Here is a 21,687-nt window from a genome sequence, read left to right as displayed (position 1 = left end):
CTTTGAAACTCTCCAAAATCTCCCCAACCAAGTGAGAGATGAGAGAAGAAGAGCCAAATCTCGCTCTTAAAACCAGTTTGCCCAGCGACATTTTCGCACCTGCGGCCCTTGCCACTTCTGCGGCTACTGACCTCGCACCTGCGCCACCACATGTGCGCAAACTTTTCTGCTCCTGAGGTTCTCAGCAGCCTTGGCCCCTTCCGCTTCTGCGAGCTATTTCCCGCACCTGCGGCCCTCTTCACGCAGGTGCGATTGCACCAGATGCCCAGCTGCTTCACCTCTTCCTCCAAATCCAAATTTGATCCTTTAACCACCCGGAATCCACCTGAGGCCCCCGGGACCCTGTCCAATCATACCAACCAGTTTCAAAGCATGACGCGGACCTGCTCGAGGTTTCAAATCACATCAAACAACGTCGAAATCACGAACCGCACCCTAATTCAAGCTTAATGAACTTTACTTCAAACTTCAACATTCGATGTCGGAACCTATCAAATCAGTCCGATTGACCTCAAATTTTGCACACAAGTCACGTTCGATATTAGGACCTACTCCAACTTCCGAAATCAAAATCCGACCCCGATATCAAAAGTCCACTCCCGGTCAAACTTCTCAAAAACCTTCAAATTTTTTAACTTTCGCCAAATGATCCCGAAATGACCTACGGACCTCCGAATCCACATCCAGACGCGCTCTAATTACCAGAATCACCATATGGATCTATTCCCAGACTCGGAATCTCAAACGGACATCGATAATATTGAAATGCACTTCAACCCAAATTTATGAATTTCTTCCAAAATGCCAACTTCCACAATAGGCGCCGAAACGCTCCCAGGGTCATCCAAAACCCGATTCGGACATACGCCCAAGTCCAAAATCATCATACGAACCAGTTGGAACCTTCAAATCCCAATTCCGAGGTCGTTTACTCAAAAATCCAACCTTAGTCAATCCTTCCAACTTAAAGCTTCCGAAATGAGAATTTTTTTTCCAAATCAACATTGAACTTCCGAAATTCCAATTCCGACCGCGCGTAACCTGAAGTGAAGCTGCTCATGGCCCTAACCCGCTGAACGACGTGATAGAGCTCAAAAAGACCAGTCGAGTCATTACAATGTGATGATAGTCTATAATTACGTATTTTAGTCGAATATTACATTCCAATTCACTGCACTTCAGTTGAGTTTGCGCTTTAATCGCTAGTGTTTTGCACTAATTGTGTGTTTTATGCCTTGTAAGAGTGATTCCGAGCCATGTAGATGTTATGGAATGAATTCAAGTGATTTTGGGCTTTGAAGTCTGAGTAATATCCCAAGGAATTAAGCCGGGATTGTGTTCGGGGATCAACGGGTGATAGTTAAGAACGAACGAAGAATCGAGTAGGCATATTGCGCACTGTCTAGTAAAATGGACATAACTTTTCGTTCAGAACTCCATTTAAGCTCGCAATATATGATTTGAAAGCTAATTCAAAGTGCTACAACTTTCATGTTTTACGTTTTTCCAAATTTCAAACAGAACATGGTGAAAAATGCGCGGCAAGTGCACGTCCGCGCACTGGCCGCGGATATGAGGCAGAAATTGGGTAAAATCCGCGGCCAAGTCCGTGATTGAATCCGCGGCCGCGGATGTTCTGTCCGGGAAAACTATCCTTTTTCGCATAGGAGAAGGTAAAATTGTTTGAGCCCGACCCTACTTGGTATATATATATATATAGAAAAACGTTATTTTTGGGACTTTTGACATAATTTAGACCTGAGGAGGCTAAGGAGACACTACTTTAGGGTTACACAACACCTTTGGAGGCAAGAATACACGAGGAACAAGGAGGAAGATTCAACCACGAGTTTTTCCTTTCTTCTTCTTGTTTCCTATTGTTGGTTATGAATTTTAGTATTGTATTTTCACATACTTTTATGAATAGCTAATTTATTATCTAGAATTTTGATGGAACCTCTTGGAGGATGAATTCTTGTTATGTTTTAATATAATTTAACCTTTGGATTTATCTACTGTTCAACTATGTGCTTATTTCAGTTGGTTGAATGGCCATCGATTGACTGTGCCTATTTAGTATGTGTTGCTTGAGAAAGGATATATATTTAGGTTGTTCACCTCCTAAGGTATATGAGAGATCAATACGGCAAGTTCAAAAGCGGGATTAGAGATAACGAAGCTTTGACGTGAGCGGTGAAAAAGTGCGAGCTAGCGTAATTCGAGAGAATATGACTAGTACGTTATTGTAGTTGCTCGAGAGAAAATTACGATAAGTCGAGTGCTCATGATTAGTAGGGAATAATTAGGTGAAATTATAGAAGACATAGCAGGAAGGACTCCGATAATTGAGAAAATCATAACTCTAGACCTCCTTAATTTAGTCTCCAAACATTTATCTCGTTAGTTGATAATTTTACCGCTTTCTAGTATTTGCTTGTTAATTAGTTAAAAATATAAATCTCAATCTTTATAATTTAGAAAATTGTTCAAACTTGTCTTCTTAGTGATATTAAACAGCTATAGCTAAGCGTTAGTTCCCTGTGGGATTCGACTCCGGACGTTTAGACCGGATTATATTTGCAGCGACCGCTTATCCTATTTAGGACTAGAGTTGGGCGTGATCACAATGCAAATATCCTATTTGTTTGGAAAGTTCAAGTTGATTTTCACATTCTATATGAACATCGTAATGTATTTTTGCTTTGTTACGGAGCCGGTCCAATCATTGTGTTCCACTTATTTTAGATTATTTTTAACCAATATCACACATAATACACTAATAACATTATTCTAAAGTATTTTATTTTTTATTTGAATATAAATTGATGTAAATCTTGAATTGGAGACAATTCATGACACATGAGCATCTAATGAAAATAAATCAATCAAAAGAAATTTTTTGTTAAACTTCAATATATAGGAGACTTTGACGAATTTGTTCTAGGAAACCTAATCTTACATCAATCGATTTTCTTTGAGAAATTTGTAAAGGAATCAATTACTCATACTGAAGTAAAAATAAATAAATTAAAGAGCACAATCTCATCTGTATTATTAGAACCACTTTATTATCATGTGAAAGAAAAATATTCATATAAACTTGCACCTATTTTTTTAATCCTTTAAAATTAGATTTTATATTTTAAAAAATTATCATTTAATTATTGTCTTGTTATTTAATATTTTAAAAATGAACTCAATTTATTTGAAATATGTAGTAACTCCTAATATTTAGGTAAAAGATACTAACTCAACTTAGTTTTAGCTTTATATGAGCTAAATACAAATTAAGACTTTAAAGGATAGTAAGGAGTTTCAACTTTGTTTAAAATGTTATTGATGTGTCTAGAACGTAGTACTAAATCTTATTTTAGTACGTGCCTTTTCTTCTAGTAGTTCCCTGTTATAAAAGAATTGTAATTAGGAACAATAATTCTTTGAAAGAAAATTATGGACGTGCTTTTCTAATTCAAATAGGATCATCGTCGTAGGGTCAGGCATATGTACGGTTTAAATCGAAAAAGAATTCTATGATTAGATAATTTACCATTAGATCCTTAAATTATACAAATATTTCAGGACATAAAAGCCGATCAATATTTTAAGGATATTTTAGTCGTTCAACATTTAGTATAAATTATCCGTGCTCTTATAATAAATAATAATAAATATTAATATTAATATAGATAGATAGATATAGATACTCTCACAATAGTGACGACTCGTTCGTATATATCCTTTGATATTTATATATTTTTCTAGATGTATTTTCTTTCATTTCGAAAAATATATAAATCATACACATATTTGCAAAGATTAGTAATATCTCCAAAACAGTTTTAGGGATAAAAGTGAAAATAGGGAATTAACAATAAGTCAATAACCCAAGGAAGGTGAGATACTGGTGTCGGGTTCTATCTTCTAGTAATTCAAAATTCCTTCCGCCGGCGGCCGTAATCCCGTCGCCGGAAAGGAACGGCGATTCGAAATCTCCGCCACAAAATAGAGAATTACACACTTGCATTTGATAGACTGAGAAGGAGAAGCTAGAAAGGGGGAGGAGAGAAAGGAGGAAGGGAGGCGGAATCATGATAACGCGATCGAATTTGGCGGAGCAGCTGAGAGAATATCAGATTCGATCGAAGCACGATTGGGCCTCTGTCTCTTTCTTCTCCTCCACCTCTAATATCACATCTACAAGGTATTCTATTAGTAATTTTTTTGTTCTCTTCATTTCCTATTACAGCTTCTTTTTTTCCACTCCATTTCCCGCTTTTCTAATTTACGTGTATGTGTATGCACATTTTGCTTAATTTGGATTTGATTTAGGAAAATTTATGGATTTTGGGGTTGTTCTTGTTATTAGACCAGCCGGAGTTCCCAAAAGTTTGAGTTTTTGGTATAAAGTGTTTCTCAAAGCTTTGGTTAATTTTTTGAAGTATTTTGCATGGGTGTATGATTAAAGTTGAAAACTTTGGATGAGAGGGGTAATGTGATTTTTTTTTTTTAAATATAATGGAAGAACTTATTTGTGGGAAAGTTTCATCTGGCTATATATTGATGTAGAAATGCTTATGTTGACAAGTTTCAGCAAAACTTGTCATTTAGTTTCAAAATTTGCTGTGAATAGATTATGTGATTTAATTTTTAATGTAGACTTTATAGGTTAGCTTGAAATGAAACACAGGAATTAGTTATTCTTGCTAACAGATGAATTGATCGAACATTACATATGGACTTTATATGTAAGCTCGAAATGGGACGTTGGAATCATTAATTCTTACTCTGCCTTTTTCCCTCACTTCTCTGAACCTAGTAGTGGTTTAGACCGGGTTAATTATTGCATGACCAGTAAAACGAGGAAGGTGAAATCCCCAACTGCAAGACACTTACAGCTGAATCTTTAAATCACTCCAGGAAAAAGTTGTCCTTTCATCTTTGCAAGTAGGTACCAGGTGTGATATTTTTGCTTCAAGAATATAAAGAATATAAGTATGTCCGATGTGTCTTTCCTTCTTCACTATCCATTTTATTCAAAGCTTTTGTTATGTTCCCTCCGCGGCAGCTACAATGGGACCCATACAGTTCCAGTGTTGAATCTTGCAAGTTCGAACTTGTTGTATGCAAGCAAGCTAAATAATTGAAACCAAGGCACATGAAGTAACCAGATTAAGAAGGCTAATGAGAAGTTCATAAAGCTAATTGAGCTCCTTATTATGCAGCCATAATTGATGTTTTCCCTAATCCTTACTCATGGTGCACTTGCTTGATGAATTTTTGTCATTGTTTAATACTGTCAGTTGTAAGAATGCAATTCCGTGCGCTTTCTTGGGGCTCTAGAAGCTGATAGTCTTATCTGCAACAGCTCTTGTTCTTGCATTTTAAATAATAGGGGGATTTGAAAACCAAATCTATCATTTGCTTGATTCTATACCTCTAGTAACCTAAATCATCCTATTTGTTATTCCATCATTATGTCTCATGAGCTCCTTCGCACTAACATGCTCAATGCTTTAGATGTTTCCTGAATCCAAAATTCCAGAAACAAAACTCCATTATGTGTTTAGAGGCTGCTCATCCGGAGAGTATTCCAAGATGAGTCCCAACTTTTCTTTAAACATATTGAGTGAAATCTGGCTTTTAGAACACATTGAGATGTCATCGTTGACTAATAAGTCATGCAGAATTCAGTTGTAATTTGATGTTGAGTGGAAAGAGAAATCAAAAGCATCTAACATTGTTGGACTTGAGCGTGCTCCAAAGCTGCAACTTGAAACTTCTAGAGAATACTAAAAACGTAATATTAGGATTAGTGTGAGATTTTTTTTGAAAGAATCAGAACCATTAACCCATGGGGAGGTTGCAAATGGTAGAATGGAGAAATGATCATCCTAAACCTCATTGAAAGTGGACATTGATGAAGAATGAATGGATTGCATCTTTGGGCTTGAGAGCTGTTTAAATTTTTTTGGGCAATTTCTTTTGCAACTTACTTTTGTGAAATAACTGGTAGCATGGTACTTGATTTTGCCCTTTTCTCAATAGTTTATTGCTTAAATTCATAGCAACTCAAATATTTTGTCAGTGATTTCTATTATCTGTATTTACTTCTGACTATTTGTTCTGTTCTGAGCCTTCTTTTTCTTATTTCCCTTTTTTTTTTTTTTTTTTTTTTGCTTTGATACAGGGCAGATGTCGTCATCTTTGTAATATTTGAACTGGTTATTTTGGCACTCCTGGTTTTCTCTGCGGTTTCACTGTATTTCAAGCATCTGAAGCTTGCATTTATCTTAGTATGTGTTAGCTTGCTATTGCTTTTATGTGTGACAATTGCAAAGCAAGTTACAGCAGCCAGGAAGAAGAAGCGAAGGATGCTTCTTCCCTTATCAATGTAGAAGTGGCGAATGGAGAACAACCTTTTGCTACGCGCAACCAACTTCTTGGTACGCGCAACCAGTTTTTTGATATGAAAGTATGAAAAATCTTAAATAACTATAGGTGTTTGGGCTGGTTGATAAAGCTTCATGTAAGTTTAGCCTCAGCCCTACAATGTAATTTTCCTGTAACATCATTCTTATATATCTCTTTTTTGGTCAAGACTCGAGTTATCTCATGAAATGCATATGTCCTGACAGCATTGAATACTGTTAACCACAAGAACCAAATGTCCCTAAATCATGAAGGATCTTGATCTTTGAAATCTGAACATTTTTTTCTTTTTCCTATTAATAGGATTTTTACATATGAAATTGACAAGCAAGATATAAGTGCTTGCATAACCCTTAGGGGTTGGCCTGGTGGCAATTGACTTGAGCCTTGGGGTTTGCTCCCTTTCAAGGTCTCAAGTTCGAAACCCACTGGGTGCAAACAATTTCTGAGGGCCATCGGACTGGGTAAAACCTGAATTAACCGTGGTGCACTTGCGGGAAACTCCTTGCCGAGGGCCTGTGCACCCCCGGGATTAGTCGGGGCTCTAAGAGACTCGGACACCCGGTGCAAATCAAAAAAAAAGATATAAGTGCTTGCATACTTTTATATTTACAGTGTACAAGTTGTAACTTTCCCTTTTGGTGGCTGCTGTTAGGTTCTTTTTGCCCTTTCCCCTTTCCTTAACCAATAAAGTTGTACCTTTCCAGTACTGGTTAGATTTTAATCTATTTCCTGAACCATTTTTTGTCATCATTGTGGCTTGAAGAAGTGAACATCTATACCTTGAGTTGCTATTGTCCGTATAGCACCAAAAACCAAAAGAACACTTAGAACCAAGCCTAAAAGTCCAAGAGACCAATTAACAAACCAACTTGAAGTATATGTCTTAGGTTTCTTGATCATTATCCACATTAGACAAGGATATGCCAAAGTAACTGGCAAAGCAATTCCCCCAATTAGACCAGCCAAACTAGGCAAAAAGGGAAGTGCCACTGATATGAAAAATGCTAGGCATCCAAAGAATACTCTAAACCCTGTTCTAAGCCACCATGGACAGGGTTTTTTCTTGTTGCTGGTGTACCTAAACTCCAAATTATCAAAAACTGGCATTGCATAGATTTGGAATGATGTAAGACTATGGACTACCACCAGTAAACTTGTTATTCCTAAAATTACTTTTGATGTGTCTTTTCCATGGTATTTGTCCAATGCACTCAATATCCCTCCATTTGGCATCTGTCATGACAAAACAAAAACATTGTTAATGTTCAACTTATGCTCCTTTCCTTAGTGTCTACAGGGAAAAGAAAACACTCATCTACTTACATGAACTGTCTTAATTTTATCTTTCTTTATACTTGAGATTATTCATACCCTTGGTATTAGCAAATTGTCTCGTATTTGGCCTTTACTTTGACGGAGCCCCACCCTAAACTACAGTGGCAGCCAATTTTGAACCGTTGTCAAAAGTAGAGGCATAAATCTAGACTTTTCATGAAGTATTTTGGCACGTGAAATCCACCTAATCCATGTTGGAGCTCCCTTAAAATCAAGGGCAAATACGAGACAAATTGCTATAATGGTAAGGGTATTAACACCTTAGACTATAGTGACAGTAAAATTGAGATATTTTATATAATAGAGGGGTAAATTTGAACAATAACAAAAACTTTTAAAGACTTCACCAGGTTTCCATAAGCCCAGTAGCCTCCAATTGCCAGTGGAAACAAACACAAAGCAATAATAGAATATGAGAACTTGACTCCTTTCCACATGGGCACATGAGATGGGTTCTTTAAGCTAGAAGGCATTGTACCCTGTGACACACCAATCCATGTTAAGAAAACAAGAACTTTGACAGTAAATATTTAGTTCACAACTTTAATTTGTAATATTGCCTAGTTAACAACCTGAATCTCAAGGACAAGATTATGTCCCCTGAAAGCAAAAGCTATCATTCCAATAGCATTCAAAATGCTACAAACTCTTCCCAAATCAGATTTATTTTCAACAGGTTCAAAAGAAACCCCTTCTGGCTTTTCTTTGACAACAGAAACTACCCATGTCAAGGTACAATACGTCACAGCTGATATCGAACCGACGAGAGAAATTCCAGCAATGGAATTTAAATTTGGAAGCTGAGCAAGAACTATGGCTGAAACAGTGAATACAATGTACCACTCTATTGTACTTGGTGGGATTAAATGGCAATGGTTAGATCCACTGATAGTTTGGAAGAAAATCTTTATAGTGCCACCTCCGATCATAATAAGTGTAACGCAAGTACCACCTGATAGGTACATGGTTGGAAATAGTGCTAAAATTTTCCCCAGCTTTTCACCTGCAATTTTCAGAGGTGAGAAAAGGAGGATAAAGAAAAAAGAGAAAAGGAAAAAGGAAAAAGCAGATCACTCTTAGGAGGCGTTTGGACATAAAAATTATAATTTTTGAAAAAAAAGTAATATTTGGAGTGAAGTTGAATAATTGTATTTGAAATTTGAAATTATATTTAGACATGCATTTCATTTGAAAATATGTTGCAGTCTTGTGAGTGGGGAAAAAAATTGAAGAATTAACCCAAATAACCGCTCACCCAACTATTTAAACTAAGCCGGTTGAGGTATAATATATGCATACTTTATGTATTGTATGTGTATAATTATGTATAATCAATGTATAATCTATGTATATGGCTAGAAAAGGTAAACAACGAATATCGCCAGCTATTTGTGTAAAGATCCCAAAAAGTTTTTCTGAAAATTTTGAAAAAGTGATTTTTTTTTTTAAAAAAAAACTCATTTTTGAAAAATTTCAAAAAACATGCAAAATATAATGGACAAACATATTTTTGAATTTTTCTTTTTTGAAAAAAGGAAATTTTTTTTAGAACGTGTGAGCCTAGATCGCCAACTAAAATATTCTGCATTTGTAATGGATATGAATATCTAAGGTGAATTTTGGACAACTATAGATATCTTCGAGCCATATATATATATATATATATATATATATATATATATATATATATATATATATATGAAAGGATTTATCTTAGAGTTTAACTTTTATACGTGGACCAATTTACGCTAATTTACACTATTTGTGCAATTAACATGTTCTACCAAGTTTTTTGTCTTATTTTTTAGGTTATTATTTTCACTGATATAGATAATTATCTTTAATTACATTTAAGTGACCTAATATTGTAAATTTTTTTACACTGTTAGTTTAGAAGCTAACCCTTAATGAATCGAAGTAGCATGCAAAGATTGAGATATATTATTAATATATAGTATAGTAAACACAGGGAGATTAATTAATTATGGACGTGCTAAAAGATTACGATTGATACTTACCGAAGGCAGCCATTGAGAGGCGAAGATATCGGCTATAACGCATGCCAGGGACAGATTCATGAAGTTGAATGAGTAACCAGAGTGTGTATAATTGCCACATAAATATTAAGGACAAGCTTATTATCCCCCATATCCTACATTTTTATCAAAGCGCAAGCCGATCAGTGTATAGCATAGAATATCCAAAATTCTTTTTGGGTGCAAAGGGTAGCTCGGTGCACTAAGCTCTCGCTATGCGCGGGATTCGGGAAAGGATCGGACCACAAGGGTCTATTACGTGTGTTTGGTATAAAAGGTTTTTCGAAAAATATTTTCCAAAAAATAAGTCAGTTTTTGACGTTTAGTTGTCAAAAATATTTTTTGTCACTGAAAACATTTTTGTGTCAAAAGAAAAAAGGCGAATTTCCTCACTTTTGGGCAGAATTTTCCTTCACAATTATACAACTCTTAACTTAATCATTGCTTTAACCAACACTTTAATACTAAAAATTTCATCAAAACACTATCTAGTTTACCAAAATATTTTGCACTTTCTTAATAAGCACCGGAATTTAATTTTGTTCCAAAAAATAAAAATAAAAAATTAAACGAAAAATGGCTTTTAATTTGTATTAGCAAACAATACAAAACACCGTTTATTTCTTTTTTCTATTTTGAAGAAAGAAAATACGAGCTAATAGAAAAAGAAAAAAAAAATAGGAGTATTGATGATTATTACACATACCATCCAAGTGTAATAAAAGCAAGAGGAAGGACAAGAGCTTGGACTCCAATTCCAGAACTAAGTGTATGAAATGCAGCATAATATGCATTCCCATTTCTTGACTCAGTAATTGGAAGCCAAGCATCTTGAGGATCAAGCTTAGTGAAATGACCAATTTCTTCCATATATGTTAAAGCTTTTTTCATAGGACTAGCCAATGGTGTCATTATTCTTGCACCAAATGGACTTTTGGGTGTTTTTGGTATAGAATCAAGAATTGGAGATGGTGTTAAAGAAACTGTATTTTGCACTTCTTTATCACCAATTTTTAGTGTTGATTGGCTCATCTTAATTTCCACCAATTCACTTCCCATAATTATCTTCTATTCTTGTTGTAGTTAGACGATTTTCTTCTGCAGTGTGATGATACCTATTATATAGAAATTATATTCTCACTTCTCATTCCCATACATGAATGAGAAGAGAATTAATAAAGTTGCATACTTTTAAGTTTGACCAGACCCCACATTTTGGCTGTTGTTACCTACTAATTTCTATGCCTAAACAATCTTGGTGAATACTTTTTTTCATTTTTTAAACCATTCGGTATTCGGAATCCACCTGACTGGCTGATCTGGATTGACATCGTTATAAAGAAGTCAATTATAAGGTGATTTAGCTTTTAATCAAAGAGAATTCCATTATCTAGACCTGAACTTCGCTGAAACCTTTAGTTAAGGGAGAAGGAACCTTTTCCATTCAATCACACACCGTTCATTGATGGTGTTATGTATGTTTAAGGTTTGTTTGCTTCATACTAATTCCCGAGTTATATAATAGGATTTACGTAATATATATTGATAGGGTAAAAATATTAATTACTATATTAAAGTAGTTTTAGTTTAATGTATTATAGTATATACAATCGTTACCATTAATTTTTGTCGAGACATTAATATTTATCATAGAGATTTACTTGTATTGACCTTGTAAATGATCTAATTGTCTAAGTATTTTTTTTTTCACAATGTTAGCACATAGAGTTTGTTTTATTTTTTTTAAATATTTTTTGAATTACTCCATTACTCCTTTGTTTGGTATTAAATTCTCATATTTTTTCATAATTATTCAAATGAAAAGCATGTATAATCACTCCATGCATGCAGATTTAGAGCCGCCTTCTTTAAAATATAATCTTCTTTTGTTGGAAACTACATATTCTAATTAAACTAAATTTGAGAATCATGAAATATACCCTAAATTAACATGGCATTAGAGCAGCCTTCCTTAGGAATATTTCAAAAGCAGAATGGAAGATTCAATGAAACCTCAGTTTCACTTTAAGAGGAAGTGATTTCATTTTCATTTTCATATTCTTTTCTTTTTCCTCCTGTTGAAGTGCAGGGAAATTTCACGATTTAGAAAGCTTTTGACTCCTGGAAAATAAGTTGAGTGTATATTTTAAATTCATGTATGAGTTGGACTTGAGAAGCACCAAATGTGAGTGTGATGCCAAAATTTTCTCTTTCGACGAAAGTTCTTAAAAGTTAACCAAGCTAAACATCTTAATTTGAAACACTTAATGATGGAAAATAAAGGGTGCTTTCTCCTCTAGAGGCCTATCCTGCAGGATTTAGAAATCTATAAACTTTAAATTCTGGATCCGTCTCTGACCACCACGCGACTCTAAGCGTAAGTAGTAATATACTCGCACCTTGATTGATTTAGTGAATTGATAACTATAATACTCAAAGTTAGAAAAAATCTTTAAAGTATAGTGCCCTATTAGGATGTGGCTCAAATGATCCCTCAACAACCATAATTTATGTCCTAAGGATATAAAGAGCGATTCAACTTTTTGTTGTTGCTAATTAAAGTATAGTTATTAGAAACAAAAGTACTACTTTGAATATGATAATAACTTTGATCTTGTCAGCTTTCCCCAGCCACTAAGGGGTCGTTTGGTTGGAATACGATTTATACCGGTATAAGTTATGCGGTATAAGTTATATTGGGATAAGTTATGATGGAATTAGTTATGCTGGGATTGTTGTTTATTCATTGTTTGGTATGTTGTATTAAGAATGACAATTGCATAATTTCTAAGAAGAAGGTATAAGTTATACCGGTGCTAATTACCCCACCTTCTATAAGGTATAAGTTATCCCAGTGTTAAAATTAACACCGGAATAACTTATACCTGGTTTGCTAACCAAACAGAGTATTAAGGTGGTATTAAATTTTTATATCACCCTTATCCCTTCTTATACCTCATACCAAACGACCCCTAAGTGTATATACCAGTATTTCGTACGTAGAGTACTTTTGCTGTCTGCTTTCACTTGAAAAAAACAAAGGAAAAAGTATTTGACTATAAGCTGCTTGACGACGATACCATGATGTGATTAGGCTGACGCAAGAGAACCGACATCTTTCTAGCCTAATTTGTTTTCATATCAATTTTCTATCACATGCTCTAATAACAATTTGATAATTGGAAATGTACTTTTTTGCAATGAGATTTTTTTCGATGACAAATGTAATCTCTCTATGTTAATAAGGTATGTTATGATGGAGCAACAAGTATTCTTCAGAGGCGCGACCAAGATTTGAAGTATATGGCTTCGAGATTTTAGTTCTAAGTTACTGGATTCTAAATTAATAACTTTGCACAAATTAAATGAATTTCTTAAAACAAATACAAGGTTTCAGACCAAAAATGCTGAGTTCGGCCGCAACCATAACTGAAGGGCCGACTCCGTTCCTGGTAGTAACCCTTCATTCTTAATCAGTGGTCTCGAATTTGAGTTTGAGTGTGAAGTTATCTTTATTAAAAAATACTTTACCTAATTTACAAATCTAGGTTTAATCGGACTCCAATACGAATATCGAGTGCCATATGAAAAAACGAAATAAATAAGGTATATGCATAAAGTTGCTTGTGTTAATGCATGTATGATGAAAGGCCCTCGAAGTAAAGGAGGTGACCAACTTTGAATTGGTGCGACTTTATGTTGTGTGTTTTTTAGTACTTGTATGACTAAGCTCCTTTTGGCTGTAGATGTCTCAAACTTTTGCTTTGCAAAGGCTGCTCTTTGGGTTCTTTGCATTAGAACTTCAATTCATTTGTTAATTAACTAGGACATTTTAATGATCTTTGTTCTAAGAAAAGACGTTAAATACTTTAATTTTCACCTGTTGTATTACCTTCAAAGTTAAGGGTAGAAATTCGTTAGATCTTGATTGTGGAACCAATTTTGAGCTTTGTGAATATTTCGTATAACTTAATTAAAATTTCAGGCGATCTTCCTATAAAAGTCTAAACCCCTAGTTCTGGTTACGGTTTGGCATCTATTATTTGTACTTTACAATGGATTTTTAATATGGAAAAAGGTCAAATATACCCCTATACTATTCGAAAAGGTTTAAATGTACCATTCGGTATACTTTGAGTCTAAATATAGCCTTGTCGTTATACTATTAGTTCAAATATATCTCTTTTTTCGTTATGTTTGTCCAAAGTGGACATTCAATCCTATGTGGCACTGACATTTGATGAAGTGGATTGATGATAGGCTATAATTGCGTATTTTAGTCGCTTATCACACTCAAATTTACTGCACTTTAACTGAGTTTGAGCTTTAATCGCTAGTGTCTTGCACTAATTGTGTGTTTTATGCCTTGTAGGAGTGGTTTCGAGCTATGTAGATGTTATGGAATGAATTCAAGTGATTTGAAGCTTTGAAGTCTGAGTAAAAGCCCAAGGAATTAAGCTTCGGGGATTAGCGGATGATAGAGCAACAAAACGAAGAATCGAGTAGGCATATTGCGCACTGTATAGTAAAATACACATAACTTTTCGCTCAGAACTCCATTTAGACTCCACAATATTTGGTTAGAAAGCTAACTCAAAGGGATACAACTTTCATGTTTTACGTTTTTCCAAATTCCAAAGGAAACAGGGTGAAAAATACGGTCGAAACCGCGATCACGGACCTGGTCACGGACTGAGGCAGTGCACTTGTTAATATGCGCGGCCACTAGCGCGGTCACTAGCGCGCCCGCGCTAGTCCAGGCCTGGAAACTTGTCCTTTTTCACATTGGAGAAGGTATAATTTTTTGGGCTCAACCCTACTTGGTATATATACATGGAAAAATGATTTTTTGATGAGGTTGGACATATTTTTGACACAGATTCGACCTAAGGAGGAAGAGACACAATAGGAGCAAGGCGGGGAATTCTTCTACGAGTTTTTCCTTCCTCTTCCTATTTTTCATTGTTGGTCATTACTTTTAGTATTGTAGTTTTACATACTATTATGAATAGCTAATTTGTTATCTAGGGTTTTGATGGAACCTTTTGTAGGATAAATTCTTGTTATGTTTTTATATAATTGAGTCGTAGTATTTTCTCTATTTGTTCAACTATATTATTTTGTGGTTGATTGAATGGCCCTCAATTAGCTGTGCCTATTTAGTATGTATTACTCGGGAGAGAGTGCATATTTAGGTAGTTGTTGAATAACATCACTTCCGACGTATGTGAGGAATCAATAACCAAGGGTTTAAAGGTGGGATTAGGGATAACGAAACCTTGGTGCGATCTAAGTGAGCTGTAATTAAAGCCAGCTAGCGTAACTCGGGAGAGTATGTCTAGTAAATTATCATAATTACTCGGGAGAGAATTACAACACGCAGAGAGCTCATGATGGGTAGAGAATACTTAGGTGAAATTATAGAAGACATAGCGGGAAGGATTCCGACAACTGGGGAAATCATAACTCTAGACCTCCTTAATCTTTTCTCCAACCTGTAGTATCTTTAGTGTTAATTTATTATTTTAATTTGTTAGTTAGTTAGTTAAACACAAGAATATTAATATCTATAAGTTAGGAATTGTTCAAGCTTGTATTCTTGGTGATAGTGAACAACTGTAGCTAAGCCTTAGTTCTCTGTGGGATTCGACTCCGGACTTGTAAACCGGATTATATTTGCAACGACCGCTTAGTCCTTTTATAAGGCATAGTTGGGCGTGATCAAATTTTGGCACCGTTGCCGGGGAACTAACGGTGTAGTTGTAGGTGTACATATTGCTAGGTTTCAAGTTTGAACTTTTATTTTTATTTTTTGTATTTGATTTTTTTTTGTTTTTTTTTTGTTTTACTTATTAATTTGAGAAACATGGCATCTTGGAATTATGAGAGTTTTGATGTTGGTAATTCTACTTTTGATCTTTCTTATGCGTTTAGTGGAGGAAATCACCCTGGGCAAAATTATTAAAATATTTCCGAGAGCGAGTTATGTGCACCAACTCAATCTTATGTGTGGAATGTGTGCGATATGTGTAGTGGTCAAGATGGTCACTTTCATGGTAGTGCTTATATTTCTTATCTTCCCCCAACCCCTTACTTTGATGGTTTTTCTTTTTCTTGTGAAGTTAATAGGAACAAAGAACCCAGGTATGGGGACCTGAAAGAGATCGAGGATATGCTAAAGCGCCTTATGGAACAATATGATGAGATACAACTTCGGGTACAAAGGCAAGGGGCAACTATTCACAACTTGGAGGCTCAAGCGAATAAACTAATTGAACCTTGTAAAGCGCAACAAGTTGACATTGTGGATAGTAGCCAATATGAGTATGAATTGGCTACAGAAATTGCCATTATACTGGAGGATTTAAAAAAAATACGAGGATGAGCTAGAGGAGGAGGTCAGAGTAGAACACCAACAATCTATCCAGCAAGAATTTGAGGATGTCGATGTTGAAGAAGTAATACTAGAATCAACCAGGGACATTGAAGATACAAATTTAGTTGACTCTAGTGTGAATGATGTTGAGGATGTTGAAAGTCCTGAAGTTCATGTGTTTGAGCGCATTGGTCCACACTCCAAGCATTTTTCCACATTATATTTGGATGATGATATGGAAATAGAGTCATCCGAGCCAATTGAAGAGTCAAGGAATGAGGAATAAGGTGCATATATTCTGGAATTCTTCTTGCTAGAAAGTCAGGATTACATACCTCGTACAAAGGCCAAGGAGTGCAGAATACTATATTATTTCCTTGGGCCAGTTAGATTCGTTCCACCGCCCCATGACCATAATCATAAGCTTGAATCAAAATTTGGGGTTCAATTCATGAGCTCGAGGTGGAGGCAAAAGTGATTCACGTCGTACCGCGACATTAAATCAAGCGCTTGTTGGGAGGCAACCCAGCTTTATTTTTTTTATTTAGTTTATTTTATTTATATTTTATTGTATTATTCTTGTAGTGTCGATTTTTGATTTTTAGGAGCATGGAAAGCAAAGTCATTGGAAGGATGCAACAGCAAACCAGATGGTATGGTTGGAACTAAGTGTGAGGTACCCGCACGAAGGACCAGGCCTGGGAGAAGTCTGAGTACCCCATGAGATGCTAGTGCTTCGGCCTTTGGCCTACCAGGGAGTTTCTCTTACCCTCTTATAGTTATGATGTGCATTGGGGACAATGCACAATTTTAAGTGTGGGGTGAGGAGATTGTCTGGGTGACTTTTCATGCCATTTTAGCTGTATTAGTTTAATTAAATAATATTTTTTTTTACGGAAAAGGGTCTTATATATCCCTGTACTATGGTAAATTGTTTAAAATTATCCCCCGTTATACTATTGGGCCATAAAAGTCCTTACCGTCCAACTATCCTAACAAATCTGCCCTTAATTTGACGGAGGTGCCACGTGGCATCCATCCTTGCCTCTTTTTAAATCTGGGCACATAAGAGACGACCCGCTCCATGAAACCCACCAACCCATAACCCATTTATAAACCAAAGAGATATTTTTTATATTGCATATTGGTTTAGCAAAAAATTCAAAAACGTATATACATATCTCCTGAATAGAGATTACTATTTGATTAATAGATGTTACTCTTGTTCTCCAAAATAAATTCCTAAAACTTAAAAAAACAAAAATCCAAATGTCGGAGAAGCGGAAGAACAACCGATTTAGTGAAGAATCCCAATAAAACAAAAACCAAAATAGAAAAACAAATTTAAGGTCTAAAAACGGAACCAAAAACAGAGAAATGAAATATGAACGGCCTAAAAATATTAAAAAATAATTTTTTGAACCTTCAGATTGTAGAATCATCATAAGGTCGAGAGGAGAAGCCATTGAAGGTCGAATAGCATCGAGAGAGAGAGAGTATATAGATAGATAGAGAGAGAGATATTCTCTTCTAGTGATTTTATTGCTTTTGATGTTTCATTTGAAAAATCAGGAAGAGGCATCTGCCACACAAGTGAATATGCTGCTCTACCGCCTTCTGTTTTGTTTTAACAAAAGAAATAAGTACCAAGCTAACAAATTCATTAAAAAAAACTAGCAGAGAGCAATACATGTGGCTTGCGCATTTGTTGATGTGGGGAAAGAGTTCAAACTTAATCCGAAAATGAAATGGACAAAGCTGGAGAGTATTTTCATGTTCTAGATAGTTAGTGAGAGAAGAAAATGAAACGGGAAAATGAAATGGACGAAATGGGTATTATTTGGTTTATAAATGGGTTATAGGTTGGTGGGTTTCATGGAGCGGGTCGTCTCTTATGTGCCCAGATTTAAAAAGAGGCAAGGATGGATGCCACGTGGCACCTCCGTCAAACTAAGGGCAGATTTGTTAGGATAGTTGGACGGTAGGGACTTTTATGGCCCAATAGTATAATGGGGGATAATTTTAAACAATTTAACATAGTACAGGAATATATCAGACCATTTTCCGTTTTTTTTAAAGATTGGACTTTTCCCGACGATGGATCTATTAGATAATTTTCTTGAGGGATTTAAGTCTAAAGAAAAAAAAAGACATAAAAAAGATTTTATTTTGTTAGGTAAGTGTAGCAATTACCCCTTGATTTTTCTTTGTGCCGCGGTTCTTTTCCAAGGGTTTTGTTTGAACCGGGTGTAGATAATTTTTTGTTTTTGAGAGTAGGAGCCATTGTGTTGTGTTTTGAATTGAAGCAATATTTCTTACACTTTGTTATGCCTTGATAATAGTAAGTACTCTGGCTGTGACGCTTAGGCTTAGTTTTTGACTCTTGTATAAGTACCTTAAATTGTATGATTTTAAATTTGCTTAACTGCTTTGACTAGAGTGTCTTGATGAATCCAATCCTGAGTGAGTTATGTGCCATGTGTGTGTGAGGTTTGTTGTTATTCTGTGCATTGCATTTGATGCCTAGAACTTGTCCCGTGTGTTTGGAAAGTGAAATAGTAGTTTTGTTTAGTCTTGGAAGTGATATAGGCATTTCTTTGTTGAGCCAGATATGTATATTTTATCCACCTAATTGTTACGTATCGTAGTTAACCCCTTTGAGCCTGTAATCCTGTTTCTTTGGCAACCACGTTACAAGCTTTACCTATTTGTTTGAATTAACCATCTATTTGAACCAGTGTAACCTCTCATGAGCACTTGAATTGTTATGAGCTGTGTAAAAGTTAAAGTATGGGGTGGTTGGTTTGGCTTTTGAGTGGAACTAATGAAATAAGGAGAAAGGTGCACTATTTTGAAAAAGTAAGAGCCACTTGAATTGAAAAAAAATATAGTTGTATTGCTTTGAAAAAAAATCCTTGATAAGTGGTGACTCTTGATGTAATTGTGCTTGTGCTTAAAGAAGTATGGGGTAAAATATATTGATGTGAAGGCGGAGTTTGGTTTGACATAAGTATGGGGTTTGAATGTTAAAGTATATGTATTAAAGTGCTTAGGGAGGTGTAGTCACTCTTATATCTAAATGTATCCTACCCGTCCCGCAGCCTACATTACAATCACATAAAGTCCTACTTGATCCTAGACTGAATGAGCTCGATTAATAGAGTAATACACTACGGGCAAGCCTATGGTGCATCTTTTGTGGCATATGAATGTTATTTCTGAGAGTGAGTGAATTCTTTCTATCTTGAGTTCCTAAGTGCTCTTAAATTTTATTGTGTGGAACTACTCTCTTTTGTTGTGTGAGGGCACTTGATTCATGAAGGAAAGGTAATATCAGTGATCTCTATGTTAGAGTAAGTGGGTGAGTTGTTAATAATGCATGGTACTTGTGAGTCAAATCTTGAGGTGAAGATGTTACGCTTTTGTGCTTAGTCTATTTTAAATATTCTTGGTGTGATAAGTTAGGAGAATTGTTTAAAAAAAAAAGTTGTGTCTATATAAAGTGTAGTTTGATTGCTCGAGGATGAGCAATGGTTTAAGTGTGGGGTGTTGATGATATGCTATAATTGCGTATTTTCGTCGCTTATTACACTCAAATTTACTGCACTTTAATTGAGTTTGAGCTTTAATCGCTAGTGTCTTGCACTAATTGTGTGTTTTATGCCTTGTAGGAGTGATTCCGAGCTATGTAGATGTTATGGAATGAATTCAAGTGATTTGGAGCTTTTAAGTCTGAGTAAAAGCCCATGAAATTAATTCGGGATCGTATTCGGGGATTAACAGATGATAGAGCAATAAAACGAAGAATCGAGTAGGCATATTGCGCACTGTCTAGTAAAATACACATAACTTTTCGCTCAGAACTCCATTTAGGCTCCACAATATTTGGTTGAAAAGCTAACTCAAAGGACTACAACTTTTATGTTTTACGTTTTTCCAAATTCCAAATGGAACAGGGTAAAAATTGCGGTCGAAACCGCAATCATGGACCTGGTCGCGGACTGAGGCAGTGCACTTGTTAATATGCGCGGCCACTAGCGCGGTCACTAGCGCGCCCGCGCTAGTCCAGGCCTGGAAACTTGTCTTTTTTCACATTGAAGAAGGTATAATTGTTTGGGTTCAACCCTACTTGGTATATATACATGGAAAAACGGTATTTTGATGAGGTTGGACATATTTTTCGACACAGATTCGACCTAAGAAGGCAGAGACACAATAGGAGCAAGGCGGGGAATTCTTCTACAGTTTTTCCTTCCTCTTCCTATTTTTCATTGTTGGTCATGACACTTAGTATTGTAGTTTTACATACTATTATGAATAGCTAATTTGTTATCTAGGGTTTTGATGGAACCTTTTGTAGGATAAATTCTTGTTATGTTTTTATATATTGAGCCGTAGTATTTTCTCTATTTGTTCAACTATATTATTCTTGTGGTTGATTGAAGGGCCCTCAATTAGCTGTGCGTATTTAGTATGTATTACTCGGGAGAGAGTGCATATTTAGGTAGTTGTTGAACAACATCACTCCCGACGTATATGAGGAATCAATAACCAAGGGTTTAAAGGTGGGATTAGGGATAACGAAACCTTGGTGCGATCTAAGTAAGCTGTAATTAAAGCCAGCTAGCGTAACTCGGGAGAGTATGTCTAGTAAATTGTCGTAATTACTCGCGTGAGAATTACAACACGCAGAGAGCTCATGATCGGTAGAGAATACTTAGGCGAAATTATAGAAGACATAGCGGTAAGGATTCCGACAATTGGGGAAATCATAACTCTAGACCTCCTTAATCTTTTCTCCAACCTGTAGTATCTTTAGCGTTAATTTATTATTTTAATTTGTTAGTTAGTTAGTTAAACACAAGAATCTTAATATCTATAAGTTAGGAATTGTTCAAGCTTGTATTCTTGGTGATAGTGAACAACTGTAGCTAAGCCTTAGTTCTCTGTGGGATTCGACTCCGGACTTGTAAATCGGATTATATTTGCAACGACCGCTTAGTCCTTTTTATAAGGCATAGTTGGGCGTGATCATGGATGCCACATGACTTGCCACCTAAGCGCCCCTAACCCATTTTACCCCTCCCTTCTATTTTCTTCCACCATTAAAATTTCCTTCCCCTCCACCACTATTGCCACCATTACCGCTATCAATAAAAATATTGTATATCAAATTTTAGTCTTTTATATATGAATTAGGGGCGTTAAGGTGGCATGCCATGTGGCATCCACCTTATCAAATATCAATGCCACATAGGATTAGATGTCCACCTTGGACAAACTTAGCAGAAGAGGGGTATATTTGAACCAATAGTATTACGACAGGGATATATTTGGACCCAAAGTATAACGAAGGGTATAATTAAACCTTTTCTCGTAGTACAAGGATGTATTTAGCTATATATATATATATATAAAGAGGTTTTGGATGAGCAAATAATTTATCATTTATGTTGAATTCATGTTTGATGGATGTTGATGCTTGCTTTAGGTCTAAATTATCCTTGT

General features: G+C 35.6%; 2 protein-coding genes across 2 annotated transcripts; one reads left to right on the top strand and one right to left on the bottom strand.

Moving 5' to 3' along the window:
• Positions 1-3,829: 3,829 nt before the first annotated feature.
• On the top strand, positions 3,830-6,706 carry LOC109221002. Its single transcript, XM_019385469.1, has 2 exons — positions 3,830-4,201; positions 6,188-6,706. The coding sequence occupies exons 1-2, from the start codon at positions 4,089-4,091 to the stop codon at positions 6,393-6,395; spliced, it is 321 nt and encodes a 106-aa protein (XP_019241014.1). The 5' UTR covers positions 3,830-4,088; the 3' UTR covers positions 6,396-6,706.
• A 237-nt stretch (positions 6,707-6,943) lies between these two features.
• Positions 6,944-10,880, bottom strand: LOC109221001 (lysine histidine transporter-like 8). Its single transcript, XM_019385468.1, has 5 exons — positions 10,510-10,880; positions 9,786-9,919; positions 8,340-8,770; positions 8,115-8,246; positions 6,944-7,665 (listed from the first exon to the last, which is right to left on the bottom strand). The coding sequence occupies exons 1-5, from the start codon at positions 10,860-10,862 to the stop codon at positions 7,180-7,182; spliced, it is 1,536 nt and encodes a 511-aa protein (XP_019241013.1). The 5' UTR covers positions 10,863-10,880; the 3' UTR covers positions 6,944-7,179.
• Positions 10,881-21,687: the final 10,807 nt, after the last annotated feature.

Source organism: Nicotiana attenuata, unplaced genomic scaffold (genome assembly GCF_001879085.1).
Source record: "Nicotiana attenuata strain UT unplaced genomic scaffold, NIATTr2, whole genome shotgun sequence".
Lineage (NCBI taxonomy): Eukaryota > Viridiplantae > Streptophyta > Magnoliopsida > Solanales > Solanaceae > Nicotiana > Nicotiana attenuata.
This window is presented reverse-complemented; position numbering and strand designations above follow the sequence as displayed.

Bases quoted from the DNA above. Each gene is read 5' to 3' on its own strand.
- LOC109221001 (XM_019385468.1), bottom strand. From the start codon at position 10,862: ATGGGAAGTGAATTGGTGGAAATTAAGATGAGCCAATCAACACTAAAA. The intron at 9,920-10,509 runs GTATGTGTAATA...ATAAAAATGTAG, and splicing joins GCTTTTATTACACTTGGATG to GATATGGGGGATAATAAGCT. The intron at 8,247-8,339 runs GTTGTTAACTAG...GGTGTGTCACAG, and splicing joins ATCTTGTCCTTGAGATTCAG to GGTACAATGCCTTCTAGCTT.
- LOC109221002 (XM_019385469.1), top strand. From the start codon at position 4,089: ATGATAACGCGATCGAATTTGGCGGAGCAGCTGAGAGAATATCAGATT. The intron at 4,202-6,187 runs GTATTCTATTAG...GCTTTGATACAG, and splicing joins TCTAATATCACATCTACAAG to GGCAGATGTCGTCATCTTTG.